The 17,318-nt window shown below is 40.2% G+C and overlaps 1 protein-coding gene across 3 annotated transcripts; it reads left to right on the top strand.

The window, feature by feature from the left end:
- Nucleotides 1-1,657: 1,657 nt before the first annotated feature.
- On the top strand, nt 1,658-13,778 carry LOC131219639 (zeaxanthin epoxidase, chloroplastic-like). Of its 3 annotated transcripts, none has more exons than XM_058214867.1 (10): nt 1,658-2,841; nt 4,881-5,043; nt 5,380-5,454; nt 5,556-5,656; nt 6,183-6,298; nt 10,730-10,941; nt 11,059-11,150; nt 11,779-11,845; nt 12,060-12,163; nt 13,411-13,778. In XM_058214867.1, exons 1-10 carry the CDS (start codon nt 2,423-2,425, stop codon nt 13,439-13,441), a joined length of 1,380 nt encoding a protein of 459 aa, XP_058070850.1. In that variant the 5' UTR covers nt 1,658-2,422; the 3' UTR covers nt 13,442-13,778. The 3 variants fall into 3 exon arrangements, 2 of the variants coding, with proteins under 2 accessions (XP_058070850.1, XP_058070849.1); XM_058214866.1 differs by having other exon boundaries at nt 1,659-2,841; nt 11,779-11,893; XR_009158311.1 differs by lacking the exons at nt 12,060-12,163; nt 13,411-13,778 and having other exon boundaries at nt 11,059-11,666; nt 11,779-11,893.
- The last annotated feature ends 3,540 nt before the right edge of the window (nt 13,779-17,318 follow it).

Raw genomic sequence — 17,318 nt, 5'->3', positions numbered from 1 at the left:
CATCCAAACATGCCCTCAATAATGTTTATGTTTATAATGTACACGTGGATTAGAAAGCGTAAACGTCACATAGGAAGTCATCTAGTGGAGTCTCCACTGTCCACTCTCCACTCATCTTCACCAGCCGACTCTCCAATCTCCAACGTAATCGGAACCGTTCGTGCAGTAGTCACAAGTTGTTGCCTTTTAATTTGGAACTAACAGAAACGGTGCATGAGAGATGAAAATGATGGCTAAGATCGTCCTATTTCAGAGTGGCTTTGAACTACTATCCATCCATTGCAGTGACCACTATGGACGGTCGACAATCCCGATACCCTTTCACATCGGAACGGTGTAGGTTGCGTGTACGCAAGTGGTTAAGGCTTACGCGTTCGTTTTGCCTCTCTGGCGACGTAGTATCCTGCGTGTGTTGCCGCCCAAGGAGACCGCATGCTACGTGGTCCGATGATCGGAACCGTCCATATTGTGCATCGTAACAGAAATTAGCGGATAATCGTGGCATCGCTCTCCCTAGATGAATTTGGAGCAACGAGAAGAAGGATCTCAATGGCTCTCATTCAAGTGTAGAAATCCAAGGCTTGGATCATCACTGAACCGTGGCTATAGGGTAATAGCCTTTTAATGGTAGTAACTGAAATATGGACGGTTAAAATCATCGGTCCATCTCAGCAAGTGGCCCTGGCCCATGTTAGCGGCGACAGACGCTGGATTACGAACTCACGGCCTACACATGGAGGAGAAATGTTGCCACGTGTCATTCCATTCTAATATCACAGGTGTCGCTGTTCCACAACGTCAGTCCACTGTAGACAGCCATGGTTACTGACGAGAGTAGCTATACAAGCGCCATTCCCCAACAGGGCAATTTGGCACGTGCGCATAAATCTAGACCGTTCATTAAGTGGGTCACACTGTTTCGTGACTGGAAAATGACGAGGTTACAGTCATCATATATGTCGCCCGTCCATGTTGAATGCGAACCCTTTCTCACTTTTATGTCCCACTCCGGGACACGTGTGGCCCACTTCACGAAGGCAAAGACCTGAATTTTTTACCACGATGCAGAAATAGTCTCGCCCATAAGATAGACGATCAAGATCTAATGAACACGTGCGACATTATACATTCGTGCCAACCAGGATTCTGAACGCTACGCGCAAGTAGCCATGCATGTCTACTTTCGCAGAATTTTTAAATTTTTTAAATTTTTTAACGAGTTAGTTATATTATACTCAGGCTGCATATGGCGCTTGATACGTAGGCACTGAAAACTTGTGTACGTGGCATATATTAACTAAATAAAACCGATTAGATAGTGTAGTTTACCGCCTCTAAGTGATATCCTCAAGATCAGATTAGCTGAATGATCCTGACCTCTGATTCGAGGACACTTTTTTGTGAAAATAAGACCGTTGGATATTCTCCGCTACTAACCGTCCAATAAATGCCCACAAATCCGATATGATATAATCAAATAAGGTGAAATTTTTGGTTGACTATATATCTACAGTAGGTACCAAAATTTGGACGGTTTATTCTGACTACTTATAAGCCACGTGTGCAATTTCTAAGAATGAAAGTTTTTGTTCCTGTGTATCATCCATCACACTTTGCCAGAGAATCTAAAGTTTTTTTTTTTTTTTTCCTTCTTTTTTCTCTTTCTCTCTATTTCTATCTTCCAGCATTTTTCGAGTTTTTACAAATTTTATTTTCTTAAAAATGATTTCTGTAGAATAATCAGAGTGATGGAGTCCATAGAAACATAGGATTTTCTTTCCACTCGATGGAAACGGAAAGAGGTTTTCAAAAGAATCATTTTCCGCCATTATCTTCTCTACCACAATCAATTCTACCCCAATTTCCTCTTTTGGGTAATTTTCCACCCCATTTCAATCTCTACTCTATTTTCGAATTTTAGAAATTTCTGGCATTTGGGTTCTTTCTTGGACAGAAATTCCTTCCTGGGTTTTGAATTGCCCACCATTTCATATCCAATTTCTTTCCTGGAATCTATGATTTCACCAGCTTGAATTCATTTTCTAGGAAATCTTGGTCCAGTTTCTGCATTTTTACTTTACGGGCCTTTAATTTTATCCCATTTTCCCTGCATTTCTTATAAGTTTTTGTTCCCTTTTCTAATTTTAAATTTCACCCCATTTCTCCATTTCAGTTCTGTTGAAAATAAAAGTAAAAATTCCAGCAGCTTTTGCATTTTTCTAAGATTTTTGTCCTCATGGGTCCTCTTTTTAAATCTGGCACATGTAGCATGACCTTTTGCTGTCTTCTGTCACACCCCAATGTAGACAACAAAAGCATGTAGATGTTATAAAGACAATCAGACACTTCTCATATCTGCAAATGAATTCAATTTCATACATACTGGAAAAATACCCACTTGTAATAACCTTCTCTTTGATCCATGGCATCTGTTCAAGGCCTTTGTTTCTACACTCAGCACCACTTCTCTACCAAAATTTATATATTTAGACAGAAAGAAACCTGTTTTGAAAGCAGTACAATCCGCTGCAAGAACGTTGGTCCTGTCGAATTCGAGGGGGATAAGAAGAGGAAGCCGCAGATTCTCATAGCTGGTGGTGGAGTCGGCGGTTTGGTTCTGGCGCTGGCAGCGAAGAACCAAGGATTCGGGGTTAAGGTGTTTGAGAAGAATTTGAGTGCGGTGAGAGGTGAGGGTAGACACCGTGGCCCTATTCAGCTTCAGAGCAATGCATTGGCGGTCTTGGAAGCTATAGATAAGGAAGCCATGGAGAAGATCTTCAAAGAGGGTTGTGTTACGGGCAATCGGATCAATGGCCTGGCTGACGGCATCACAGGCCATTGGTATGTTTCATGCTGTCTATGTGCATGGATTATTGGGCAGTAGAATTTAGAATTACAGTATCTGATGGTTATAATGTTTAGTTTGTTGGTCGTTTGGTTGATAGTAAATGTTTGTAATTGGCGGTAAATGGATGCACATGGGCAAAAAGGGTCATTTTGTTGATGGTAAACAGTGGTTATTGGAATCAATGCGAAATGGAATGCAACAAAATCATGTGAGTTGCAATCCTCTCAAAAGTCTGAGAATCGGATGCAAATGCTAGAAATGATTGGATTTTTGAGAGTGGGTACAGGCATCCAAAGACAAATTTTGGATTGCAGTGTATAATCACAGGCATCCAAACACAACCGAGGATTCCAATTTGCATTGATTCCATTTATTTACAATGTGATTTGGATTCCAGCATATTCCGATTACAAGCATCCAGACGAGCTCTAACTGCATCCTTGCATCTCTTATATGCTGTCATTTGAAGTTATTAGATAGTGAAAGTAGAAGAATTACATGTGGGGCTGTAGTTTATGACCCAGGCTGTTGATCTATGGGCCCCATTTTGGATGTGGAATGCAACAATCAAAGATCTTAAGACTTGAATTAGTGGATTGCTAGGATCTCCCAAATCAAAAGAAACCACTCCAACAAATAGACGGCTAAAAAATATGGCAACAATTAGGAAAGAAAAGCCAAAGATAGGATCCTAGGATTTTATAACCTGGAAATTTTCTTGGAGCATCTCCCATCCAGGGTGGGTCCAGTAGATCAACAGTCTGGATCACCAAACTGTTGGCACCACTTGTATGGACTACAGATCGGGTACATCATTCTATTCATGTCCTGATGCACCTGCACCTGATAATTCCTTTTGAAAAATGATAAGAAATCACATGCACCCTCTGACTTGTGCATGTAAATTTCTCCGCGCATGTTTGCATACACCACTTACATAGAAAGATGCAATCAATTTCAGGAGAAGTGGCAGTTAAGAGTCAGAAGATTTTTACCTACTGTGCCAAGAGAATAATGGTTAAAATCTAATATCTGTTACCAAACTTTTATAAGGTGAATTATTAATTGCAGAATTCAAGAAGGAAAAAAATTTGAATTCAAAATGAATTATAATGACGGGGTTTTTACAGGTGGTTAGATGCTACTGCTATTGGTGCGTTTGGTTGGACTTTTGAGTTGAATTGCATAACTAATATCATAAAGCAGAAATAACCAATTTGTGATTTCTTTAGCATTCATACTGGGAGTACGGACTTCAAATTGCAATTGTGTTGCTTTCAAGTTGGACAAGAAAGAAATGTAACTGCAACTATTGGCTACTTCCTCATCACAAATGCCAAGAACCATCATTATTTTTTGTTATTTCCTCTTGATTAGAATGAATGTTCACAATTCAATTGACTCGTGCATCCAAATGCAGCCTAATTTGGCAAATTTGGTGCAGGATGAGCCCTGACTACAACACTAACTAGTTGAGAGATCTGTTTCCATTGGAACCATCACAAAATCACCATATCTGATTGGACTCTTTTCTATCATGTTCCACTCGTCTCCCTGTTTTGGCGAGCTGAGATCAAAACCTGTGATATCAAGCTGCTACACAGCATTGTCTATCGTGTTGGCCACTTCTGTCCATGCCATGCATATCTAACTCAGTTCTCTCCCTCTCGAATATTCCTTTTCGCCAAAGTTCCCTTCTTGCATCTAATTCCATGAACTGAAATTTCCATTTAGTTGAACCATCTCAAATTTCCTTCTATTGGCTATAGAGTTGTGTAATGGTTGAATTCAAATCATCACCCTTTTTGATACTTGTAATATGGATTGAGTTGGACAACTGACTTTCTTAAATGTTTTCTTTTACATATGTAGATTGTGTCAAGAGAGTGTTTTCTTTTATCTCCACACACATGCTCAAACATGTACGTGCGTATGTACTACCTAGATGTGAAAAAAGGAGCCATGTATATTTAGGGACCATTTAGATTTTTCCAACTTCTGAAAGCTCAAGTTCCTTCTTGTTCAAGTGTAGGTTTGCCAAGTTTGATCTCTCAACTCCCGCTGTGAAAAGGGGACTTCCAGTTACTCTAGTTATTTGTAGGATGGCACTACAAGATATTTTAGTTGATGCGGTTGGGTTGGATATTGTATACAACAGGTCTAATGTTGTGGACTTCGAGGAAGATTCTAACAAGGTGAGATCTCTCTAACTCATGTCTTCCATGAGTCAATAGAGTTTGAATTTTGAAATTCAAATCCACTAGGTAAGGGTTAGTTTGGATGTGCTGTAGAGAATTATGCTTTTCTGCCTAAACAATATTCGTCTCATGTCAGGTTGTACCTGGAGTGAGCAAAATATTATTTTGGGGGCAGAGGAGTGGAAAATCCATATCCAATCCAATCCATTAAGGGTTCATTTTCTACACTGCCCCAAACACTAAGTTAAAAACAAAGTCTTTCTACCGAGATATATTTGGTGATGATCAATTTGGAGGTAGTTCTGAATGCAACCTTGGCATTTACTGCATCAGGTCACTGTCATCTTAGAAGATGGACGCCGATATGAAGGTGATATTTTAGTTGGTGCAGATGGAATTTGGTCAAAGGTGACGTGTTCTTTTCTTATGTTTTGTTATTGGGTTATTTTCATTTGTTGGATCATCTTATATGGATACAATTTTTTTCATTAATTTCATTTGATCTGCAGGTACGTGCAAAATTATTTGGGCGGCAAGATGCACGGTATTCAAACTACACGTGCTATAGTGGATTAGTAGACTTTGTGCCACCGTATATCAGCTCTATTGGGTATGATCATTGTCATTTGCTGAAGGGCTAGATTGACATTTCCATGCTTTCCACCATTTCATAAATGGCGATGAATCTTCCACCACATATGCCGCTTATGTATGTTGATCTAGATCAGCCAAATTGTTGGGGCCCATTGCCAATGAAGCATATGGCAAGAGTCATACTTATTGGTTGATTCTAACCATCCAAATGGTGGTCATCACATGGAAGGTTAAAGCAGCCTAAGTCAGATGGTTAAAATCATCCAATGAGGGTGTTTCTTTTGGATACTTTCCATCCACGTGTGTGGTGGTCGAGCCACCGCTGCTTAAGAAATGGTGCGAAATGTATATACTAACATGTCCACATTATGGAATAAACACGTGAAAAACTTCCATTCAGCTTAAAAGAATTACCAAAGTGAAATATTTCACCTCAGAGCTCTTCAAATTTTTATTTTTTTTTTAAAAATAAAATAAAATCTGCTCAGCATATAAGGTTTGAGCCGTAAATAACATGCCTATTTTGGTGTCTTTCTCTGAAGGTATCGGGTGTTTTTAGGTTTCAATCAGTACTTTGTTGCTTCAGATGTTGGTGATGGTAAGATGCAATGGTATGCATTCAATAAGGAGCCTCCTGGAAATATTGATCCTCCTTCAGGCATGTGAATTCTACTGCCCTTTTTCTTATCCTAGACTCAGCATATTCTTACCATACAGGATGTAGAGCACTGTTTTTGTGGCCATATATCACAGATTTTCCATCCTTGACAACTCATGAATGCTACTGTTGGATATTCTACTGGTGCTAGTGTTAATGCTCACATATGTAGTTCCTCATTGGCCTTGGTCCATGAGTTGGTTATCCTGGTTCATGATTATGATAAGTTTGATAGCGTACATACTAGGGGTGCAACTCGGGCATGTTGGCTCGGTTGACGGTCAACCTATGCCTGACATGACCTCAAGAGGAACTAACCACAACCCAACCAAACAAGAATTCCAACCTAAAGTTCTCAACCCGAACCCAACCCAAACTCCTTTATACTCAACCCTAAACTGACCCAACCCAACACAATATGCCTGATTATTCCCAACCTGACCCAAATTTGCTTAACCCGAAAGCAACCCAATTTCAAATTGGGTTAGAGTTTTCCAACCCTAACTGATGCAGGACATGAAATTAAATATGACATGTAAGAGCTCAAGCTTTAGATTATACCAATTTTAAACAATCACAAAATTCCACATCCTATATATGATCAAATATTCAAAAAGGGGAATCTATGAGGGTCCAAGCCTATACAATTTTAGGGCTGGATCAAATTAAAATTATAAACCAAACAAACCTAATGGATTGTTAGAGTCATACATTTTTGCAAAAGATTGTTCCCCAATTCAAGAGATTCACCAAGTTTCAATTTGATGGGAAATCTAGGGTTCGAAAATTGGGAAGAATTAGGATTTGGGACTCTTAGGGTTAGGGATCTGGATTAAGGGGTTTGATTTAAGTTTAAAGAGAATGAAAATAGAGGAAAACAAAACCTGAGATGAATCACATGCGCTGGACAGCCGATGGCCTTGGGTGCACGTGCATGTCCAACCGTCCGCACGTGTGTAGGGCCTACAAAGTCAGAAACTGACTTCTAGGCTAGGATCGGCTAGGGTAGGTGTCACGCGCTGAAATTCGGTACTCGAGTTGGCCAGGCCCGAACCCGAATTCCAGGACTGTGAGTTGTACTTAAATAAAATATATGTATCGCAACCCACATTATTTTATGCATTTCCAAGGAAATCAGAGCAACTAAAAGGGGTCAAAGTAACTATCATTAAATAACATCCACTAATCAATCCTTGAATCTTTAATTACATTAACATATAAAAAAACAATTAATAACAACATATATTGAATTCTAATTAATTTCTAAATAAATAAGGGAAAAAGTCTTTACTCTTGTCCAACCGGTTCTTCATGCACAAACCCTGCAAAACAGTCTATACAGGTGTGAGCGCGACGGCTCGTAGGGTCAAATCATTCCCAAATTGAAAATTTTACTTTAACACCAATACGACTCAATAAATTAAATAGGATTAATTACGAGTATTGAATCAGCATTTTACTTGACAACAATAACAATTTTTTTTTTTTGATAACAACAAAATAAGACAATGCAGTCATCTAAAATTCTTTGTGGTTTAATTCAGGGCAGAGCACTCGTGTGTGTTGATCCTTTTAGGGAATGACCCTCAGCAGAACACTTGGTGAATAAACTTTTAGGGTAAATACCTAGGGAAGAGCACCCGTGTGTGTTGATTCCTTTAGGGAATCGCCTAGGGCAGAGCACCCATGCCGATCCTTTCAGGAATGACCCTGGGCAGAGCACCTGTACCGTGCTGATCCTTTTGGGAATGACCCTGGGCAGAACACCCATAAAAATATAATGATCCTTTTAGGGCAGAGCACCCATAAAAATAACATGGTGATCCTTTTGGGGCAGAGCACCCATAATATAATTACAAGCATTTAACAATAATCAAATGAATTTATTCCACATATTAGAAATCAAATAAATGCATTCTATATCATGTAAAACCAAAATTAAATGTCTTAAATCAGCAATACGAAATAAATAATTAATGAAATGAAAGTATATAATAATGCAGTCTTTTCAATCGAGAAAATCACCTACCTGATTTAGTGTGACATATCCCATGTATGGTTGGATTAGGCGAGAAGATCTAAGATCGATACAAATGCGGTCCATTCGGCCCAGATGACTTCTGATTTGAATCTGAAATAGTGCTTCATGTAGATCATGTGGTGGCTACTTGACAAAGGAGATGCCGCGGTCTTCAATGGCGGATTCTTGTATAAGATAGATCTCAACGTGCCCTTTGTTCTAGATGGCTCAGATGAGTCCCACGGGGCTGAAGGAAGGTAGATTTTGAAGCTTCAATGAACTTGGTTAGTGGGTATTGTGGTTGGAAGCTTACATATGTCGCACATCTCTCGTCAAGTGTGAAGAAGAGTCGGCATTATTTTCGGTTAAAGTTTGATGTTGGAGTTAATGGTGGGTTGATGGCCAAAGATGGGTTTGGGTTTGCAGTTGTATTACGGAGAAGAATGAGAGGAGAGAGAAAATTGGGAAGTGGGATTGGTTTTAGGTGACGTGCACTTTTGTTTTGTTTTTATTATTATTATTATATTTATAAAAAAAACATGGTGGGCCCCACTCATGATGTTTATGAAAAATCCACTCTGTCCATTTATTTTGCCAGATCAAGTTAGGGCATTAGCCCAAAAATGAGGCTGATCCAAGGTTCAAGTGGGCTACACCAATGGATACGGTGGAACCCACCGTTAAAAAAAATGGGGTGTTACAGTAGGACTACCTCCATGCCAAATTTTGTGTCGATCTAATGCACGATTTGTGCATAGTACTCCGCCGAAGTTTCAACCCCTCAGATGGGCCAGAATCTGAAATCTGCTTGTGCCCTGCTGTAGAAGAAAACTTGGGTACGAGAGAGGGTGAATCTGAAGATGGAAATGATGTAGAAGATGATGGATGTGGGGTGTAAAGAGGTGGGGGTAATTTGGAACGGGTATGGCTTCATACCATGGTAGTTAGACCTTCGAGAAAGGGAGGGTTTCACACCCAATTTGATTCTTCAACCCAAAGAGATATAGAGGAAGAAAACGCAATAATTTTATTCATAAACTTCCTCCAATACCTACACGGGGCGCCTTTATTTATAAGAAAATCCTAAAACCCAAAACACAATTTTACCTTTGCGCAATGTGCGCGCATTAATACTAAAACTTAAAGCAAATAAATACTAAGCAATCAAAACTGTTCATGAAGTTTCTAATAACAAAAGTAATCAAAACTAAAAATCCTACATCATCTAAAGTAGTGGGCCACGATCATGAGGTCTGATGGTAGAATCTATGTGATGATTGGGTCCACTCCAAAGCCCCATTACGCAGCCCCTAACTGTGAGGCCCTTCCAAAGATGTCGTCGTCGATCTAAATCGAAAGTGGGGCCTGCCTCCTCCTTGAATATGTGCGTAGGGTGGGGGGCGTGCGCATGATGTCCCCATCACTAACCCAATATGACACCTGGACAACCCAAAGTTGGGTTGGGTCAGTTTTGTTAGGGTTGACCCAAACCCAAGTATATGCCCTGAAATTAAAGGTGGAATTGATGACTTAAAGTCTACCATTTCATGGATGATGTTTGGGTGGCTCTGCGAACTTGTGGTTGCAGTGATGTCCAAGTGCCACCCATGCACTTGGCATTTGAGGCAGAACATAAAATGCAATCCACATTAAGTGTGCTAGTGCTTTCGCTCTCTTTCCACATCAAGTCTCGTTTGTGATAAAATCTTGAAGTTCCTATCTTACCTCAACCATGATTCGAGGCTTGTGCATCCCGTCGGCCTTTGGAATGCCTATGTTGGGACTAAGCATCGCCAGCACATTTCACCACTGGGGCCCACATGCTGAGGTGGTCTGATGATTTGAATCGTCCATGCTCCCATACTACCATAACTAAGCTATGATCCCATAATCACCATAAATAAGTTATGATCCCCTAATCACACTTCAGTGATGATGTTGGCCCTGATTTTTGGAGTTGAATTGAAAATTTTCTTTTCTGTGTTCTGATTACATCTACACATTGTAATGGTCAGAATCATCAGTTAAGTGTTAGTTTCTTATGATGTCCTGTGTAGCATATAATCCTAAACACGGAGGATTCATGTGGGTCATGATGGGGGCAACACATTTTGGGATCCTGAGCTGTGACGGAACTACTCAACCATGGATAGATGAGGACAGGAAAAGAAGGAAAATTGGCAATATCAGAAACACCACCATTTTCATAATCCAACACATCTCTAGAAATGCCCTCGTTATAATGCTATTCAAGGGAAGTTTTATTCGAGATAAGCTAAAACTTCCGTGGATTGTTTCTAGACTTCTTGCTGAAAACTCTCTCTCTTTTTTTTAATGGTTCAAAACATGCAATTGGATCCAACTAAGGGAATGTTTCTCCAACCAAAGATTTAAATTACTGAAAACCACAGGTAAAAAGAGGAGGCTACTGAAACTATTCGGGGGTTGGTGCAGTGAAGTGGTAACTCTAATATCTGAAACGCCAGAGCATATGATTTTAAGGAGAGATGTTTATGATAGGGACATGATGTACACCTGGGGCAGAGGACGTGTGACGCTGTTAGGCGATGCTGCTCATCCGATGCAACCTAATCTAGGCCAGGGAGGTTGCATGGCGATTGAGGTATGTCATTTGCGTCTGCCTCTCGTTTAAGACCAATATACTATCCTAGCTCTTCATAGATACGTCTCCGGCAGCTGCCGTATTCTCATAGCCTATATATGTTTTGAAAATATGCAGGACTGTTATCAGCTTGTACTAGAGCTCGAGAAAGCTGTAGACTGTACCTCTTATGGTCTAATGTCAGATGAAGTGGCTTCTGCGCTTAAAAGGTTATGTGTTAACAAACATGGCCTTGGTGGTTGCTGGCATAACTGGTGGATTGAGCTTGATGGCCCTACAGAGGGTGGGCACAGCTCGAATTCGAGGCTCTATTAAGGCCTACGCTGAACCCGGGTCCAGGCTTATCTATGCTCATCATGGTCCCGGTTCGGGTCTGAACTCAGGCCCATGGTTAAAAGACTCAGTTACTTGGATCGACTGGTTCAGCTGTGAATCTATTCCTGACTTGCCTGAGTCAGGGCTGAATCAGCCCAACTTGCTCGCTTTGGGGGTGACTCAGAGGGGTGCTCGTGGTGTTGAATCAGATCGGGTCCCACTGAATCCAAGTTGACTCGCACAAGTCACACCTGACTTGGGCGAGTCTTAAAACCATGCTTTGGCCCTCAGTTCGGGCCTCCAACAAATCGAAAGGCCAAAACAATTAACTTGGATGGGCTCAGGATAAACAAGGCATGGCCTAAACCCGCCTTACTGACTGCTCTAGATGGAATTAACCTGTTCACCTGGTAGAGCGTGGATTTTCCGATATGTTGTTGTTGTTGTTGTTATTTATTTATTTATTTATTCCTGAGATCAGCTCAATCTACATGGTTTGCTAACTTTTGGTGATTTGAGTAGATATGAGGAGAAAAGGATGATTCGTGTTAGAACAGTACATGCAGTGGCTCGAATGGCGTCTAAAATGGTAACAACATACCGACCTTACTTGGATTTTGGGTCCGGCCCTCTATCGGTAAGTCTTCCATTCCTGCGTTATCGGATGGAAAAATTCACACTGTATTGTCCTTTGCCATACAATCTTTCAGAGTCTGAGAGTTGGGTGAAGCATATTCAAGGCCTGCTTCCTTGACTGATCCATTCTTTTCTCATCTTCCTTTTTCATGTTGGTTTTGGTGCAGTTCCTTACAGCGATGCAGATCCCACACCCTGGTCTACTTGGAGCACGCTTTTTTCTTGAATTTGGAATGCCGTGGTTGATGGCGTGGATGTTATTGGGCCACGGGTAAGCTTCCTTTGATAAATTTATTTAAGATAGATGCCTTTACCATGAAACTTTCTGAAAGTGGCCTGCTAACGGGTGAATCTTCAATCATAGAGAACAACCAGCTTATGCCAAAATGCATGGGTTTACCAACATCAGACACACACAATGACCCATTTGAATGGCTTAGGCTGCGTTTGGATGCACAACTGATTTGAAAATGCAAAGATTCAGTTCAATCAAGGAGAAGATGTTTCCTTGGTTTTTTTCTCATGCTAGCCCAAAAAACCCACCTTGAGCTAAAGGAAATGACCTGTTTTGCTTTTGGGTCTCTACCATGGGAACGAAATGAAGATATTGCTCATTTCCCAATTTCCCAATCAATAGGTGGCATGTGGGACCCCACATTGATTGATTCACACCATTGATCAATGATCTATACTAATCTAGACCATTCACGTGATTGGACATATATGCACATTCCCGATCAATAGTTGGTATGTGGGATTGATCCAGACCACTGGTCAACTGTCTAGACCAATCTAGACCATTCACGTGAAAATACACTAACAGTATGATGGGACATTAATGAAAGGTATGGGTTTATCTAGGGAGACTATATTGGACATAGTCCAAACCGTAGGGGTTTATATGTCAAAAGCCCTTTTTAAGAGAAATTTTGTTACTCTGGCACACGTGTACTTAGAAGTTGCATGCATGTCATACAAGTAATTCAAATGTCTATGGATGCCATTTTAGATGTATCATGAACCAAAATTACTCAATTTTTATTTTTATTTTTTACTATTAGATTAGTGGGCATTTATTGGGTGTTGAAAATTAAAAACATCCAATGGTCTTATTTCTTTAAACGGGTGTCCACAAATAAGTGGTTAGAATTATTCAACCAATCTAACTTTTGTGGATTGTAACTTAGCAATAGTGGGTTCCACAATTTAGGCAGTTTCAGCAATCCATGCTGGATTTTGGCATTGAGCCTCAAGGCCTGTGGGTTGGATGGGGTCAGACATAGGCTTGAGTCTGGATAATGGCTTGATAAGTAAGCCCTGCCGCATCCAACTCACTCAGGAGCTGGGCCGGGCTTTAGCCTGGACTTAGGTCCTCAGCTCGTTGGTTGGACTTGGACATGGACATGCGTCTTGCCACCCAAGAAAATAATTTGTTGTGGCTTGTTATATATTATTGGTTCTTTATTGACTAAAATGCCCTTGGTTTTTGTGGAATTGTTTGCGGTGGGCTTATTGAAGGTTGCAATTAAAGAAGAAGCAAACTACGTGATGAGGTCAAGGGTAGGTTGGAGATTTATTCTGAGGTGAGATGGAAAATGCTTATGCTGGACACATTGTTGTATATGTTTTTGTATTTTAGATAATGGGACTTTTGAGTGTAGATACCGTATGGGTTTGTTGGATATAGCTCCATTCATCGCCAGTCCAATGCATAACCTTTTTTGGGTGGATTTTGGACCCTAGCTTGCCTATTTGGTGGCCATTAGTTGGATGGTTAGAATCACCCCATCAATGTAATTTTAGGAATTGTTCATGCCATGTCATTGGACATTCAAGCCATGCACACCCAATGTTGTTTAGCAATTCTAAGATATGATATATGGGCAGATTTTTGCTTATTTAGAATATATATGAGAAATGCTCACACACAACTAGTTGGACCGTTGAATTAAATGCTAATTAATGTTAATAAATGATGTGTATGGAGAAGTTAATTGAAGAGGGAGAGGAGTTGCTGGCTTGGGATGGCTCCATCACGGTGTTTATGTAAAATCCACCCCAACCATTAGATAAGTCACCCCATGTTACACTCAGAACCTGAAAATCAGCCCCATCTCTGGTTCTGGTAGATCACTAGGTTGAAAATAATGCGCAGGGAAAGCTAACCCTTGAAAACGTTTTCCTTGGTATGGCCCACTTGAATCATGTATGGGCCTGAATTTTAGATATCAAGCCTAGCATTTGGTGTGGCGTCTAATGGTCGGAATGGATTTCACATGCTCATCACATTGAGCACTGTAACAATCAAGGGTGACATCTCTCCCAATTGTTTCCGTTGGTATGGCCCACTTGAATCACGTAGCTACTTAATTTTTTTTTACTCTGAGCCCTAAATGGAACTACTCATCCAATGATCGGAGTGGATCTCACGGTACACATCACTGTGGGCCCGATATAAAATATAGGGTGGGCATTGTTATTGATTGCGCCTGGCTGTTAGTTCTCGGAAATATGGGACTTTACTGAGAAGGTGAGACTAGATCCGTGTTACCCCAGTGATAAGTAGTGGGGTACATCCCAGACCGTGGGGCCCACCTTCATGTATGAGTTGTATATCCACGCCATTTATCGGTTTTTGCACGTAATCTTAGTATATGTTCACAAAAATGGAGCATATGTAAATCTCAAGTGGACCACACCACCAGAAATAATAGACATTGAGCGCTTACCATTAAAAACTTCCCAAGGCCCATCGTAATGATTTTTGACATCCAACTTGTTGATAAGGTCAGAGAGACCTGGATAATGGAAAAACACAAATATTATCGTGATCTAAAACTTTTGTAGCCCCACGGAGTTTTGATGGTTAATCACCACCGTTTCTCGTGGTGTTCTCCACTTAAGATTTGGATCCACTTCATTTTTGAGATTTTGCCCTAAATTGATCTGGAAAAACTAATGGACGTCCTGGCTATTCGACACATATCCGAACGAAGCCCCCACCGTCACTGAAACACACAGTACCGTATGACCCGTGTTACAAACCAACACCCGACTTACAAGGGTAGCGACACAGCAACCCAAGCTGGTGCTGTGTTGACGTGGCACATTCTATGGGCCGATCATGATGCATGTGTTATATCCACACCGTTCATCCATTTTCTCAAATTATTTTAGTGCATGATCCCAAAAACCAAACAAATCCAAAACTCAATTGGACCACACCACAAAAAGCAGTTGCGACGATGACCCTACCGTTGAAATCATCCTAGGGCCGACCATGATGCTTATTTGTCATCTTATCTGTTCATAAGTTCACACAGAGCTGGATTAAGGGAAAACATAAATATCAGCTTGATCCAAAACTTCTAGCTCTCAAGAAGTTTTTAATGGTCAGCGTTAAATCCCCATTGTGTGGTCTACTTAAGCCTTGGATCTGTCTCGTTTTTAGGTTCATGATCTAAAATGATCAGAAAAATAGATGGTCGGCACGGATAAAACTCATACATCATGGCAGGCCTCACGGAGCCTTCTCTAAGTAGGAGTGGAGTACGTTTGTTTCCATTTTTTTTTTTATTATTGGGGAGAGATGATATTAAAAAAGAGGTGCATTCGATTGAACGGTGAGAGAAAAGAAGAAGATGATTCTTTTCAAAGAAAGTGGGATAACTAAAAAAAATTGTACATATGTGATGTATTTTTTGTAACCAATAATATGATATTCTTTTTAAAAAATTATTTGGGTAGTTAGAAATCTATTCTAATGGTCCATATTCGACTTACTAGTGTGGCTACATCGGTGAGAACTAAGTAGATAAAATTTTATTAGTGAACTCTATTTAATGATTGAATCTTTGACAAATAATTTTCCTCACACTTATATAAGACTTAATGTGACACATCCTTACATAGCACGTTACATTGAATTAAAAGATGAAATTGTGTCATTTAATACACAACTAGTTGGTCCAATTTGAATAGTCCAACCAGTTGTGTGTGACCATTACTCTCTCTCTCTCTATATATATATATAAACACACACACGGCTTATATTTGACCACTAATCCCAAGTGGTGATGATTGTAGCCGCTGAGCATTTTGTTTGAAAAAAAAAAAAACATATTTTTCGATGTATCATGTGCTCTTAAAAATAAATAAATAAATAAAACCCTCGACGTGTAGGCTGCACCTGTGTACTTGTAATTCTCTGCCATTCTCTCTCCACATCCTCTACAAATTACATACCGTGTATGTAATGCTGGCAGTTTTTGCACCATTTTTGCCCCTTCAATAAGCCTGAGAGGGCAGTTAGCAAGGCAGTTTTGGGAAGTGAGCATATTGTTCCACGTAGCTTTGGATCTACCTCATTTTTTGGGTCATGCCCTCAAATGATCTTGCAAAATAGATTGAGACATATCATGGTGGGGCCCACAAAACTTGGTGATGTCAACGCACACAATCTGCTACCACCATGTGATGTATCTCAGTATCTGTTTATCCATGCCAATCATTCCTTTTCTTAGATTATTTTTAGATATGAGTCCAAAAATGAGGCAGATGTAGCACTCAATTGGATCACACCACATTATTTTTACATTTAGTGCATGTTAAGCTAACTATTTGGTGTGGTCTACTCAAGCGTTGGATCTGCCTCGCTCATACCTTAAAATGATCTGAGAAAAGAGATGAACAGTGTGGATAAACAAATATCCCGTGATGGCCACCAACAAATTACCCGTCCATGGCTTAGAGGGGTGTAGGCGTCCAGTCCTTTTGAGGCTTTGAGCGCCACTGACAGTTGTGGAAGTTGATTGCCTACTGATTAAAATCTGTGAGGCTCACTTGTGCCTTATTTTGTCTTGTCCACGCCATCCATCTGTTTGACTAGATCATTTTAGGGTATTATTCTAAAGTTGAAGCATATCCAAGGCTAAATGTATTACAACACAGGAACATTGTGTGAATTGGACATCCGTAATTGAAAACTTTACGGGGTGGCAGAAGTTTTGAACGAAGCTGATATTTGTGTTTTCCTTTCATTCATGTTTGTGTACCTTAAGAATAGGTTGGATGACAAATAAAAAGTGAGGTGCTAAGAAGGTTTCATCCATGGATATCATTATTCCCACTGTTTCCTGTGGTATGGTTCACTTGAGCTTTGGACACGCTCCAATTTTAGTTTCATATCCTTAAAATGAGCTGGAAAAACTAGTAAATGACGTGGAGAAGACACATACATCACGTGCGGGCTCCACGGAATTTACTCGTACTGTTATATTGAGGTACTTGTTTCGCAATCTGTTTTCGACAGTTGTTGCCTGCCTCAGTATTGGATCAGACTGATTTTTGTATTTTCCCTTCATCGGATACGGGTTTGATGAAAAATGTTCAATGTGGCGATCTACACTCAAATCTCTTGTACGCAT

This window comes from Magnolia sinica, chromosome 1, assembly GCF_029962835.1.
Source record: "Magnolia sinica isolate HGM2019 chromosome 1, MsV1, whole genome shotgun sequence".
Taxonomy (NCBI): domain Eukaryota; kingdom Viridiplantae; phylum Streptophyta; class Magnoliopsida; order Magnoliales; family Magnoliaceae; genus Magnolia; species Magnolia sinica.
Note: the sequence above shows the minus strand (reverse complement) of the source record. Positions and strands in the feature narration are given on the sequence as shown.